The sequence below is a fragment of the Neolamprologus multifasciatus genome, chromosome 16 (genome assembly GCF_963576455.1).
Source record: "Neolamprologus multifasciatus chromosome 16, fNeoMul1.2, whole genome shotgun sequence".
NCBI classification, from domain to species: Eukaryota; Metazoa; Chordata; class Actinopteri; order Cichliformes; family Cichlidae; genus Neolamprologus; species Neolamprologus multifasciatus.
In genome coordinates this window covers 32,203,137-32,215,733 of record NC_140454.1, presented here as the reverse complement: position 1 = coordinate 32,215,733, position 12,597 = coordinate 32,203,137, and the positions used below count along the sequence as shown (strand labels likewise).

The 12,597-nt window shown below is 38.8% G+C and overlaps 1 protein-coding gene and 2 long non-coding RNA genes across 5 annotated transcripts in view; 1 reads left to right on the top strand and 2 right to left on the bottom strand.

Annotated features, from left to right (window-relative positions):
* The window catches only part of ube2f (ubiquitin-conjugating enzyme E2F (putative)), a 57,058-nt gene that overhangs the window by 36,770 nt on the left and 7,691 nt on the right, over nucleotides 1-12,597 (bottom strand). For all 3 annotated transcript variants that reach the window (XR_014869773.1, XM_085135241.1, XM_085135239.1), the window contains exons 3-4: nucleotides 12,423-12,452; nucleotides 8,835-8,900 (exon numbers count right to left, since the gene is read on the bottom strand). Coding sequence is in view for 2 of the 3 variants with exons in the window: in XM_085135241.1 (XP_084991367.1) it covers nucleotides 8,835-8,900; nucleotides 12,423-12,452 (96 nt within the window). In the remaining variant the exon portion in view is untranslated. The remainder of the gene's footprint in view (nucleotides 1-8,834; nucleotides 8,901-12,422; nucleotides 12,453-12,597) is intronic.
* On the top strand, nucleotides 4,499-6,292 carry LOC146501110 (uncharacterized). Its single transcript, XR_014869780.1, has 2 exons — nucleotides 4,499-4,676; nucleotides 5,724-6,292. It is a non-coding gene; the product is annotated as an uncharacterized LOC146501110 (long non-coding RNA).
* On the bottom strand, nucleotides 7,510-8,827 carry LOC146501109 (uncharacterized). The gene is made up of 2 exons (XR_014869774.1): nucleotides 7,698-8,827; nucleotides 7,510-7,654 (listed from the first exon to the last, which is right to left on the bottom strand). It is a non-coding gene; the product is annotated as an uncharacterized LOC146501109 (long non-coding RNA).

Genomic DNA, 12,597 nt, shown 5'->3' with positions numbered 1-12,597 from the left:
CCAAACATGCTGGACCACAGTGAAGGATGACGTATTTGACCACATCTCCTTTCCCCACATCTCCACTGAGGAGTAAACTCTTACATGTGCATTTGTCTTTGTAATGAGGCGTTTATGCATTGCAGCTTTATTAAATATCCTTCTCTATTTAACTCTTGATGGCTAGTTTTGCTGAAGCGTACTGCACTGACCTCAACACATCACACAGATGCAGTGTACATGTGATCACAGTGACAAACCACAATTTCTGACATCAATTAGGTACGGTCATCAAAAAAATAGGAGTTGGTTCACATTTACTGACATCCTTCCTGTAAATCTAAATACAGAGGCCTCTGCGGTCACAGCTGCTAATGGAAAAACTATCCAGCTGAGTAGTTTTTATGACTGAAGCTCATTTCAACAATGCCCTTACAATGAACCCTCGTTCAAAGTCGCTTAGGTCATCCTCATACTGGGCATGGGCTTTAGCAGTGGAAACACATGAATGCCTCCACGCCCCCCAGGACTGCACTCACACTGCGTTTAACATTCCAGGTCCACTTTTGCTTTAGTTTGGCTCTTTCACCTCCAATGTTTCACTCCACTTCTTCCCCATATGTCTTTATCTCACACTTAAAGGAGCAGCTGAACCTTCCCTTCTCTAACCACACAATGTGAGTTTCTTGTATTAATCCGTGAGTTTGATGTACTTTTTGGCTCATTTGTGTCCATTGTTATCCACTCATACTTTTTTTTAGCCTTGTTACTATTTAACGCGCTGGCTCTGTAGTGGTGTTACTTGGACTAATTATTGAATGTGATCTTTTTCATTGTGTTTTTTTTTGCAGATTATGTGACTAGCCCAATGCAGTAGACTGCTAATGAGGTCACACTTCAAGAATAAGTTCAAATCTGCTCATATTTCTGGCTTGGTGCTTTGGGGGGGGGGGGTCTCTGTGAAAGGACCCCTGCAGTCTCAGTGCAAGTCGACGTGAGGGTTGTTTCGGCACAGAATCAGCAGCCATTGTACCCAAGATCAATCCATGTGTGACAGCGGAGTAAATGAGTGGCCCAGCTGGAGCATTTCAGACACTAATCTCAGATCATTTGATTGCATTCTGCAGGTTAAACACCAATTTCACCTTTTTTCTTGGAATAACCAATTACTGTGAAATATAGTTACGCTACATGCAGGGAGGTCTACGGTGGGGAAAGTTTTTGGTCCAGTTTTCCACACACTCTCACATCCTCAGGTAGCCTTCAAAGCTCATTAAAGGCGTGTTCAGACATAGGGTCTGTTTAAAGGGTCTTTAATTAGCCGGATGACATTTACATTTCTGCTCTCACCTTATGCTTTGAAAAGGATAGGCACTAAATATGGTACCATCGCGGATCACAGGAGAAAAGAAAATGAAGAGACATGGGTCAGATTGAAAGTTTAAAAAAAAAGAAAGAAAAAGGAAAAAGATAAAAGGAAAAAAAGAGAAATGGCTACTGAGCCTGTCACAAAGGTGGACTTGTCACTCCTGACAACCCGCTGAAATTAAGGTAAGAGAGACAAGGGATGGAAAAAAAAACCCTTGGTAACTGACCATTAAATGATCCGTGTGTGTCCGTGTGCGTGTGTATGTACTCAAGATTTTCCGATATTGTGGATCAGCTCCACTGTAATACAATTAGGGATGCTCCAGAAACGTAATCAGCAACAATTTTCCTTCCCAATGCAATTCTAACAAAGAGAGATCTGAAATATACTCCCTAAAAATCAGTCTTGGCTCAGTATAGTCAACATGAGTCTGGCTTTATTTCCAGAGTTTTTATCACTTGTTTCTATTCAAACATTATTACATTGTTACATTCTATTCAATGTTACAATGCGGTGCGATTTAATTAGACAACAAACAACCTCCTCTGTATTTTAAAAGGTAAAAGACACACACAGAGAAACTGACATAGAGAAACGCAGCTTCAACATTAGCAAGAAGGAATAAAGAAAGAAAAAGCTCAGGAATCAAAACCAACAAGGCAAAGTAACAAAAATATTTTTTACACAGCCTCCCATAAAAAGAAGAGGAGTAAGAATATGACAGTCAGTATTTTTTTCTAACAGCTGCAGTCAGAGGTCATAAATAATTCATGACTGTCTCCAGTACACAGGAACAATCAGTATTTGTTGTGACTAAACACTTCTCATGAACACTAAAACAAATAATCTCACAACTGAACTCCAAATTTCTGTAAACCATGTTTATCACATGATTTAGCATAATTATGTATATTGCTTATTGCCTATTTAGGGCACCGAGAAGATTGCTTTCTTCCTACGTAAAGAAACAGCTTAACATTTAAATAAGGGACACAAAGCTCAGCCCTTCATCATGGTCGGTCTGCTTTGCCCTTCACACCGAGTATCCTACTCAATACAAATATTCAACCCTTATTGGGATCAACAGCCTCTGACTCGCTGATTGCAGCATAAAATTTATTGCCCTACCCGGACGAATTATTGTATTTGTGATTTTCCCCTTAGGAAGGCGGCGTGTGGAAAAGTGATCTCTGCTGTGCATGTCTGTGTTTACAGATAATTACCGTTTTACTGAAAGGCATTTTAAACATGACATAAACACGGATCATCTAAATGTTGAAAAAAATAGTAATATAGTAATAAGAAGAACGAGACTATGACTCAAAATATGCTGAAAAGCAGAGCGACACTTTGCGATACCAAACTATAGATGATTCTGGCGCCACTTAAAGCTGTGCACAAGCTGGACATCACTGAACTTCTGATGACTATGCAGCTGCTGTAGCTTCCTTATGGTCATGTCTCAGCAGGAAAAAAACAACAGTTGTTTACTCTACAGCACCTCTCGCTGTTCTCTTAGCCAGAACTTTTGTTCTCCATGTTTATCAGTCTAATAACTTCCCAGCAGGAAGGAACAAGCACTGGCAAGCATCTTAATAACCAAAAATCAAAAAGCAGAAAGTATTTAACCCAAACAGAAAACACAAAAAGCACAAAAAGCCAACTGTGGTGATTCTGAGGCTAAATCTGAAGACATGGCTGCAACAAACAGTCAGTGAAGTTAGCAACGAATTAGAAAAGCATAATAAATGTTTGAAATTGACTTTGTATCAAGATGGTGCCCTTTTACTTTATTCAAACTTTAGTCACACTTCCAGGCTTGCTCATACACTCTGTACGCAGCAACAATGGGCTTTACAATACTGTAATTATGCTTCCACGCAGCACAAAGACAAGGCGATTGGTACATCAATTTTCTTTCATCATTGTAGTTCTAATAATAATAACAGTGACACGTGAGAATGCGTTCACCCCGTCGTGTTGCTGGTGTCCCCATTCCTCAGAGGCTGAGGGGTCTAAGAGCACGGGGTCACAGCGTTTCATGGGAAAAGAAACAAAAGTACACAGACATTCCAACTAAATAACAACAGACCTAACTAATGTGTTGTCTACCACCTGCCTTGTTTCAATTAGATCTGGGAAGCCAATCCAGCACCAGCTATGTTTCCTTTGATGAGTATTCATGTGTTCTTAATTTGGTTTTGTGTCGTTTACTTTGTGTGATATGTATGAGATGGTTTGAGCTGCTCAAAAAATGTTTTTACAAGTAATTGTTTACTATAAATATGAGAAAGAACAGAAATTGATGTAGTGGAATCAATATTTACTTTCAATAGTAATACAGCTTAATTCCCGTAATGACCTACAGATCTATTATATGTGACTGTCAAGGACTTTATCTGAAAGGTGATTTTCTGATGTTTTGCACTGCTGATTTAAAACTAATTACAGATGAAGGTTAGATCTTTACAAATAATCTCCTTTTCAGAGGACTCACAAAGCTCTATTCATTAAAACACTCCAACTACAGGATTTTGCCTGAAGTTATTAGTATCAGTGCAGCAGCATTTCCTCACCATGGGTGAGCAAAGTGAATCAAGCTTTTTGTGAACAAAACACCAACAAGAGGTCCTTTTTTTCTCTTTAAATCACACCATTTAACACGTTTAAATATATAAAAATAATATTTTCAAAAGCCCTCTGAGTCAAATTGCACAGCTTCGTTTGTGCCACCACTGCATATCATCAACTTTCATCTCCTCTCTCTCTCTCACACACTTTTATCTTGTCCTTGGTCTCTATGCTTTTCCTTTCCTTTCTTTCCCCATCAGCTTCCAACCAGTCATGCCAGATGGCTTTTAAAACAAACAATCAAGATGTGATTGAAATCAAACATCCAGGGTCTTAACAAAAGTATTGTATTAGCTGTTTAGAAATAAGAGCCATTTTTGTACATAGTTCCCTGTTGTCAGGGACTCAAAAGTAATTGGACAATTCTATGACGAGCAGTTTCACAATGAGGTGAGGGCAGCTACCTCGTTATTTTACGACAAGTTAAGCCAGCTGTGGAGTTGTGGGTGTTGCATTCGGGATCTTTTCACTGCAACACAACAAACAGTCGAAAGAGCTGTCAATAAAAATAAAATATAATAAAATAAAAAGTAATTAACCTGTCAAGAAAACTGAAAATATTTCATGAAACCTAGACAAGTCAATGAGACTCTCAAAGAGGTCGGGCTTATCCAGATTGACAGGGAGATAAATGTAAGAAGGAGAGCGCTCTGAAGCATATCACATCAAACATGGTGGAATCAATGTTATGGTACAGGTAGGGATGGGTATCGTTTAGGTTTTATCCGATACCGGTGCCAAACCGGTACTTTTGAAACGGTGCCGGTGCTTAAACGGTGCTCAAACCGGTGCTTAAAGAATGGAAAACACAAAATTGGTCCTAAAACCTCTCATGTTCAGCTGTTTTTTGTAAAAAGATAACAATGTTAGCCTTTTCTGCAGCTATGGGGCATATATGGTATCACTCTTGGCTGGAAGCAGCTTAATCAATGGAAAAAACACAAACTTTGTCCAAAAACCTCTCATGTTTAACTGTTTTCCACTTTTTCTTTGGTCATTTTAGCCTTTTTGGCCAGGGTGAAGGGAGTATCTGCCATCAAACAAGAAGACAGCTGCATGTAGCTATGATGGTGTTTGCTAGTTCACCTTACATGCATTAATGTAATAACGTGGTTAGCCTACTCAACGTAAATTACACACGAACAACATTAAGCTACTCACGCAGAGAAGAACGGCTGCTGCTGCCATCATCATCCTCATCATTTCTGCTACACTGGCAGGGCTAGGGGCCAGGACTCTCCTCTTCGTGTTTTTGGGGGATGTTGCAGGCAATAACAGGCAACCCACCCGCAGTAGATGTGCTCGGTGTGAGGTCTCGCAGCAAGCTATCAAATACGGCGCATTTCTCGGCTTTTAAAAAAAAACGCTATGCGTCGCCAGGTGTTTCATCAGATTTGAGGTGTTACCTCCTTTGACAGTATCACAGTATCAGCTTAAAGCACTTGTTGCAGCTGCTGAGTTTGCATATTTTGCTGTGAAGTACAGCCAGACTTTGACCGCTTCGTCTTGGGCATTTTTAATCTGTAGCTCTGCTCTAAAAGAACGTACGTACCTGGACCCGCCTACTATCCTCGGAAACGTAAAATGATTGGCTAGAATTCAAAGTGTATCACATCTCAGGAAAAAAAAAAGGCACCGAAATAAAGCACCGAAATGTGCGCTGCTTTTCGGTCTGGTTACTACCGTTTATGTCAGAACCGGTGCCATCATGGCACCGGATACCGGTACCCATCCCTAGGTACAGGCATGTATGGCTGCGATTAGAGTTTACTGATGATGTGAGCACTTTCAGAAACAGAAGGATGAATTCTGGCGTGCACAGGGCTCCACTTTCTGCTCATATTCAGATAAATGCTCCAATGATGTTTAACAGTGCAATTTGAACCAAATGACTAAGATTCAAAATCTATGAGGGGCGGTACACAGAGTCAAAACTACAAATGTTGTGTCATTGCCTAAATACTTGACTGATATATATATATATTTTTTACCTTCTTTACAGGTTGATCAAATCAGAGAGTTGACTTTAAAATGAAGAGCCACAGAGCCCAAGATGCACGGCCTTTGAGTCCAACATTGAATACAGGATTCAGGAATATTTTTTCCTAATATTCCACATTTGATACAAAAAGTGATTGTTCTGAAGGTAGCAGAATATGCTCAATGTATTCATGCATTTCTAACCAAAGCAGTGAGTTTTATAGAACAACATTTTAACCCTTGTAGCATGAAAACTGTTCCAGAGTAAACGGTGCCACGGTCTATGAGAAACATAGAGAACATGAGAAGAAAATATGAAAGAACATGAGGAAATAGGCAAAAAAGAAAAACAAAGGATTGCTTAGCCTAGAGCTAAAAATGCTCTACATAACAAGTCAAGCTGATTTTACCTTACGCTGCTAAGAGATATTAGACAGCCTGCATCCGGAGGCAAGTTCCTCTTGCATTTGATTTTTCATTTTCCTGCCTGACTACAATTACCTTCCCTGAAGCACAAATTAAAGATGCTTCATGGGTAACGTCAGCTTTTTACACTGCCTTTCTTAAAGGAAAAATCTAACAATGGAAATAAGACAAATATTCATACATCTTTGCCAGAAACACACCTGTAACATGACACGTCTTTATAAATCCACTATTTATTCATTTATTAATTTGAAAAGCTTGATGCTACTTTTTTAGTAATCAAACTCACACAAATTATAGTATCATCCTTTAACATGCATTATAGAGAAATGCACTCCTGTAATCGTGCCTGTGCTTAAATGCTTTTAGATTTGGCTATTAGTATTTTGTGTTTTGACGAGAGGCAATATTTTGTTTGTTCTCACAGATGAAATACAAACGACCAACGAATGATCAGGGCTGTTGTCTTAAACACCACATTGGTTACAACTGAGGAAATGCAGGACGGCTGAGGGAGCCGCACAGGAGGAGGGAAAAGGAAGATTAAACAAAGACAGAAAACAGAAATGGCAAAAGGGAGCATGTGATAGCCGAGCGCGGTGCAGGTGGAGCCGAGGTGGTGCACGCCAGAAGAGACAAAGGTTTTGAATAATTGAGCAAGCCTTTTTCTGAGAACTCAGTCTCCTTATCAACTCCTCTTAGAATAACACGACACCAAAGCTTTCCTCTAATTGCTGATCTTTGCTTTCTCTGCAGATATTGCTTACAAAGGCCTCTGTGAACGTTAACCTGAACGTTACAGTGCAAACTGCAGTGGAGGAGAGAATCACCGAGACACAATTACACTTTTACACAACGCACACATTTATTACAGGATGAGACTTAAAATTTTCAAATTAATTCATTTCTAAATGCCTGACCCGACAAAAACAAAAAAAACAAAAACCTAAACAATTAATTCCATTGTAAAAAAAAGAAAAAAAGTTTCAATATTGATCAGTTCCTAAAGTTAAATATCAGAGTTCTCTAAAGTCATGTTTAAGCTTAAAACTGCTACTAACAAACTCAATTCAAATGCTTTCGATTAGACCAAATCGCACCAATATTTTTTTTTAACTTATACAAAATTTATTTGTCCCTCCAATTTATTCTATTAGTCTGTGATTGCTGCAATAAATGTATTTTATCTAAGGAATAATGTACAAATGGTGAATGAAAAAGATAAAAAGCCTTGTCATATGAAAAAACTAATTTAGTATAACACTTATCCTAAATCCTAAAACCAAACCAAACTTAACAGTTAGGGTTAAACCCCCCATGTTACTAAAACTATACAGGTAGGAGTAAAACCTTTGATGCACAGATGCTTGGTGGATTCAGAACCCATTGTTGCCATGTTTTGATGCACTGAGCACCCTAAGGTGTCATTTTTAAGAATACAAGGAGCAACGTGCAGCCTCGCGGTCATTAATGTTATAATCATCTGATTAATTTCTATAAAGAGTTCTTTGAGATGCTGCAGTGGTGTCACTCATGCAAAGACTTGTGTTACCATGTATTTGTAAAGTTGCAAATGTGGACGAAGCCTTGCTCACAAAAACCATCAGAAATGAACTCAAACTTTTCCAAAACAACTTCCAAACCGAGACCATCCTTCATGCACATGACCTCAGTCCACTCACTCCGGAGCCGTACACCCGCCAGCTTTGAAGTGGACTGGATGAGTAGTTGTTGGGAAATGTGAAAACATAATAAGACATCTTCCTTAAATTATTAGCTAGATGAAATATTCTACAAATATTTAAATAATATATTTATTACCGCTCTGTTTCTTTGCTTCTCTTCTTCTATTGCTCCAACATGACTGAGATTTCTCTCAGTCTATGGATTGGCATGTTTACTGATGAAAATGAAGACAGATTGCTACATGAGGAGAATGATGAGGAGAAACTGGGTTTGGGCTGGAAGAAAGTTTGTGTGTGATGGAGAGGAAGCAGGAAGTGGGACGCATGAGAGCCTCCGGAGACTTAGGTAACCCCACACCACTATGTTTGGTTTGTACAATATTCGACAGGTAGACCGCTGAGCTTGAAACAATGCTGATTAAGCACAACTGCCTTGGGGAGTGAAGACAGTGCTGCGGTAATGTGAAAGTACAGAGAATGCTTAAGTGCCCTTCAAAGGGAATACTTTAGGACACACAGAGATTGAGAAACAAATTGCAAACACTTGCAGTCTCCTCTCCTTCACACTAAACCACCTGAACCCAACAACGTCCCTGTCAGAGCTTCTTTTACTACACCAGTTCATCTTTAAATGTGCTGGTGTAGTAAATTTAAGTGAGACGGAGTTTTAAAAACTTTTATAACTAGAATAAGAACCAACTTTTTTTTTTTGTACCAAAGCAGTTTTTAGAGCGGGATCAAAACAGGCTTTCTTATTTTCTTACCAGGAGACACTGCCAGCTGAAAATGATGCAGCTTATCCTCATCTGGAAAACTGGCTTTGCATGTGCCTGGACACGAACGATGTGGGGAAAGAGGAAAAAAAGAGTCATTAGAGTCAGATAATAAAAACAGAAGCATATTTGCCTTACTGGCAAATAAAGGCATTAAAATCTAAGACATACTGCAATCTGTTCTAACCATGATGTTGATACCGCCTTAATTTGGTGCAGGATTTTTGCCTTGCATTTCAACGTCCCTGTGGCACCATATTCCCCCCTGGTGTTCAAGGACAGGTACTACACTTAAAAGTATAAAAGAACTCCTTTCATTTGTTTTACTTACACACTTACCAGCTTTTCGATTAAAAAAATAATAATAAAAATAATTCCTTTATGTCTTAAAATGACTCCAGACTGCCATCTTCGCATTCACATTATATATATATATGCAAATGAGCCCCAGCAGCTCTAGCATATATAAGTGGTCACTATTGGCTTTGGTCACACACCGTAACACTACTCTGTGCTGCACAATGGAAGTTCTAATATCAGAGTAATGCAGACACACACATGAACTAGAAACTTATTCTGAAGAGGATGATCAAATTATACGGGCTGGCTGCCAGTCAATGCATCAGAATGTTAATATAACGTTAACATTCACACATTGCTCCCTGATTAGAAAAGAATTAATGAAACCCTGGTTGTCTGAATCAGTGTCGTTAAAGAGCCTTTGAGAAATAAGGTGCTCTGCTTGCTCTATGAGAAGATTGCATATTGCATTTAAATACAGCATCAAATTTTTTACAACCTTTCTTCACCTCAAAACATGAAAATGATGTCTTAAAAGCCGCAAATAAAAACTTACATAAATGGATCAATAACAATAATAATAATAATAATAATAATAATAATTATGTGATGAAGTAAACAGCTACAATTAAGACACGTTTATGAGCGTAAACCTATAGAGAATAAAAATGTCTTCACTGCACGGTGGATGAATCCCAGCTTTCACCTGGACAACAAAACTGCACTCAGTGAAGTCCATCAGTCACGAGTCCTCCTTGTTTTTTTTACATCTGATTTGCTTCCCATCCACCCTCTGTTTAACATACTGCCTTTAACAGGCAAAGCTCTCTGCTTTAAGTGATTCCAAGAAAGTCACAAATATAAAAGTGAAAGACTGTGAACACAAATCTGTCACTGTTCTTCACACTGGTGTTTCTCACTGTGTTCACAGCCGGGAGGGTTTAATGAATTTAATGAATTCATACTCTTCGAGGTATCTTAGCGTTCATACTGGGACGTAAAGAAAGGATACGTAGTGGTCCATACATATTTAACAAATGAGGTTTGAACACTCGGGACTTCCTAAAACAGACAGCACTTTGCATCTAAAAAAACCCCCAAACAAACAAACAAAAAAAACATTGATATGCTTCGATAAAACATTTATCATCCAGACAACGATATAAATCCCAAACATTTTAAATTTTCTGTAAATTCTGTGAATCTCGGGCAACTCGACTTGAAGTATTTTCAGCTGAGCGCCGTGTACCTGAAGTCGAGTGTTTTGACCGATGCATGAAAAGATACATCTTTAGATACAAGTTGTAACGGCCGGCATTTTCTTTGTGAGTATTTATTACACGGCGTGCTGCGGGAAAAAAGCTTGTTTTAACGTTTAAGGTGTATTTTGAGCACCTGACGGCTCTATTTTGCTTTTCATCCGTAAACTCGCTCCGTACTCTTTAACGTGGCTCTTGAGTAGGTGGTAGAAGAGGTTTGTCGTGTTTGAGCCTGTGGTGGGGACCGGTTTTCTGCATAAATTGCATAGTACAGTTTTCTGGTCCGTGTCAGACTTTTCATAACCAAACCATGTCCATGCTACAGAGGTAGCCCCGTGTTTAGAAATATGGTCCTCGATTTGTTTTGACTGGTCCTTCTGTTTCTGTTATACTAACATAGAGCCTATAAAACAGGAAGCTCCGTTCTGCCGGAGGTTTCTTCCTGTTAAAAGGGAGTTTTTCCTTCCCACTGTCCCCAAAGGGTCATATGAATGTTGGGTTTTTCTCTGTGTGTATAATTGTAGGGTCTACCTTACAATATAAAGCACCTTGAGGCGACTGTTGTTGTAATTTGGCGCTGTATAAAAAAAATAAAATGTAATTAAATTGAAGGTTGCTGATTGAAAATGTAATAATTAGATCTTTGTAATCAGCAGATTGGATAAAATCTTATTGGACAAAACATATGCTGAAAAATCTTAACTTAGATTAAGATAATTTGCAGTATAAAAAAGTGAAATATATGTTATTCCAATAGTGAGATGGAAAATCACAATAAAATTGTGTCTCGAGTGAACTATAGTTGGAAGTCTGGTGATTCCCACCTCTAACATATATTAAATCCTAATAATGTTCTGACACATAAGCCCGGTTTCCATAAATAAAAACTACTTTGCACAGAACATTATTTTGTCAGTCTTTAATTGTACAGCACAGGTTGCAGAAACATAAACGCCTCCTGCTTCACACTGCTGTTCATCTAAGAGCCGCATGACCTCACAGCAACTGTAGTGATTGCTTGAAAAGCAATTTAAAGAACTCTCAGGTTGTCATATGAGGACGAGATCAAATAAGCTGCGAACACCTGCTGCAGCAGCGCCTACCTCCAGCAACTACACACTAGTGCTTTTTTTGGGCTCTTTGAATTGCGTTTTAAATTTGAATCCCACAAAAACATCTTCTAAGAAAGCCCATCAGCGGTGTTACTTTCCTATTTCCGTGTGCATGACACATTGTTCATTGACCCTCAAGCTACACATCAGTTTCATCAGGCCACAAACAAAAACAAAAAAAGAAGCAACCTGGTCTGAGCCACAGCAAGCATGATGAACTCTGCACTTGTGCATAGCCGTGACTAAAGAAGATCTGATATACTGAGGTGGAAGTTCCCAAATTAAGGCGGGTGCTAAAATAGTAGCCAAGGGTAAAGTCTGTTTGAACAAATACCTCCCCTAAGGGCAGAAATACAGCGAGCAGCAAACATCTTCAGGCATGCATCACTTTTGTTTATATTTAAAGACATGAATCACTTGCAGCTTAACATAGAAACATTTATAAGGTCGAACTCGACGAGCTGGCTGAAAATGCGCAGCTAAATAATGCCAAGCTGTCACTTATCATTTAAAAACATCCACCAGTCTGTCATTTGGACTAAGTAGTCTTCCATGAATCACTCATTTAACAAACATTTGAACCATGATAAAAATGATCATGTTACTGGTTGTTGCTGAATAACTTTGTGGCGATGTAATAACGGCTTAAAGTATGGTTACAAATAGCTTTCACTTAACATTAGCAAAGCAATTTGTCAAAAAAAGAGAACGTGAAGCACATCAGAGGCTTGCTTTTCTTTCCTGCCTCCTTTATACCATAACTGAGGAAATTAAGAGCCAGAAGGAGACTATGAGGATTTATGGCAAATTAGGCCAATTACTCAGTTGTCAGAGTTTCAGTTGCTTTTGACTGGCGGAAAACGTGGAGCTGAAAAAAATGCTGTGTGTATGAAAGTGCAAGTACTTACTAGGAAGATTGGCTTCAAGTTCGGCAACTTCTGTTGGCAGAAAATAAGAACGAGTGAGACAACAGCAAAAACACAAAAAAAGAGGCTGAAGAATGAGGCACAGTGTGATATCCTCATACACAAAGAACTCAAACTCCCACACTGGTGTTTTTATAATGAAGTAATGTTTTAGTAG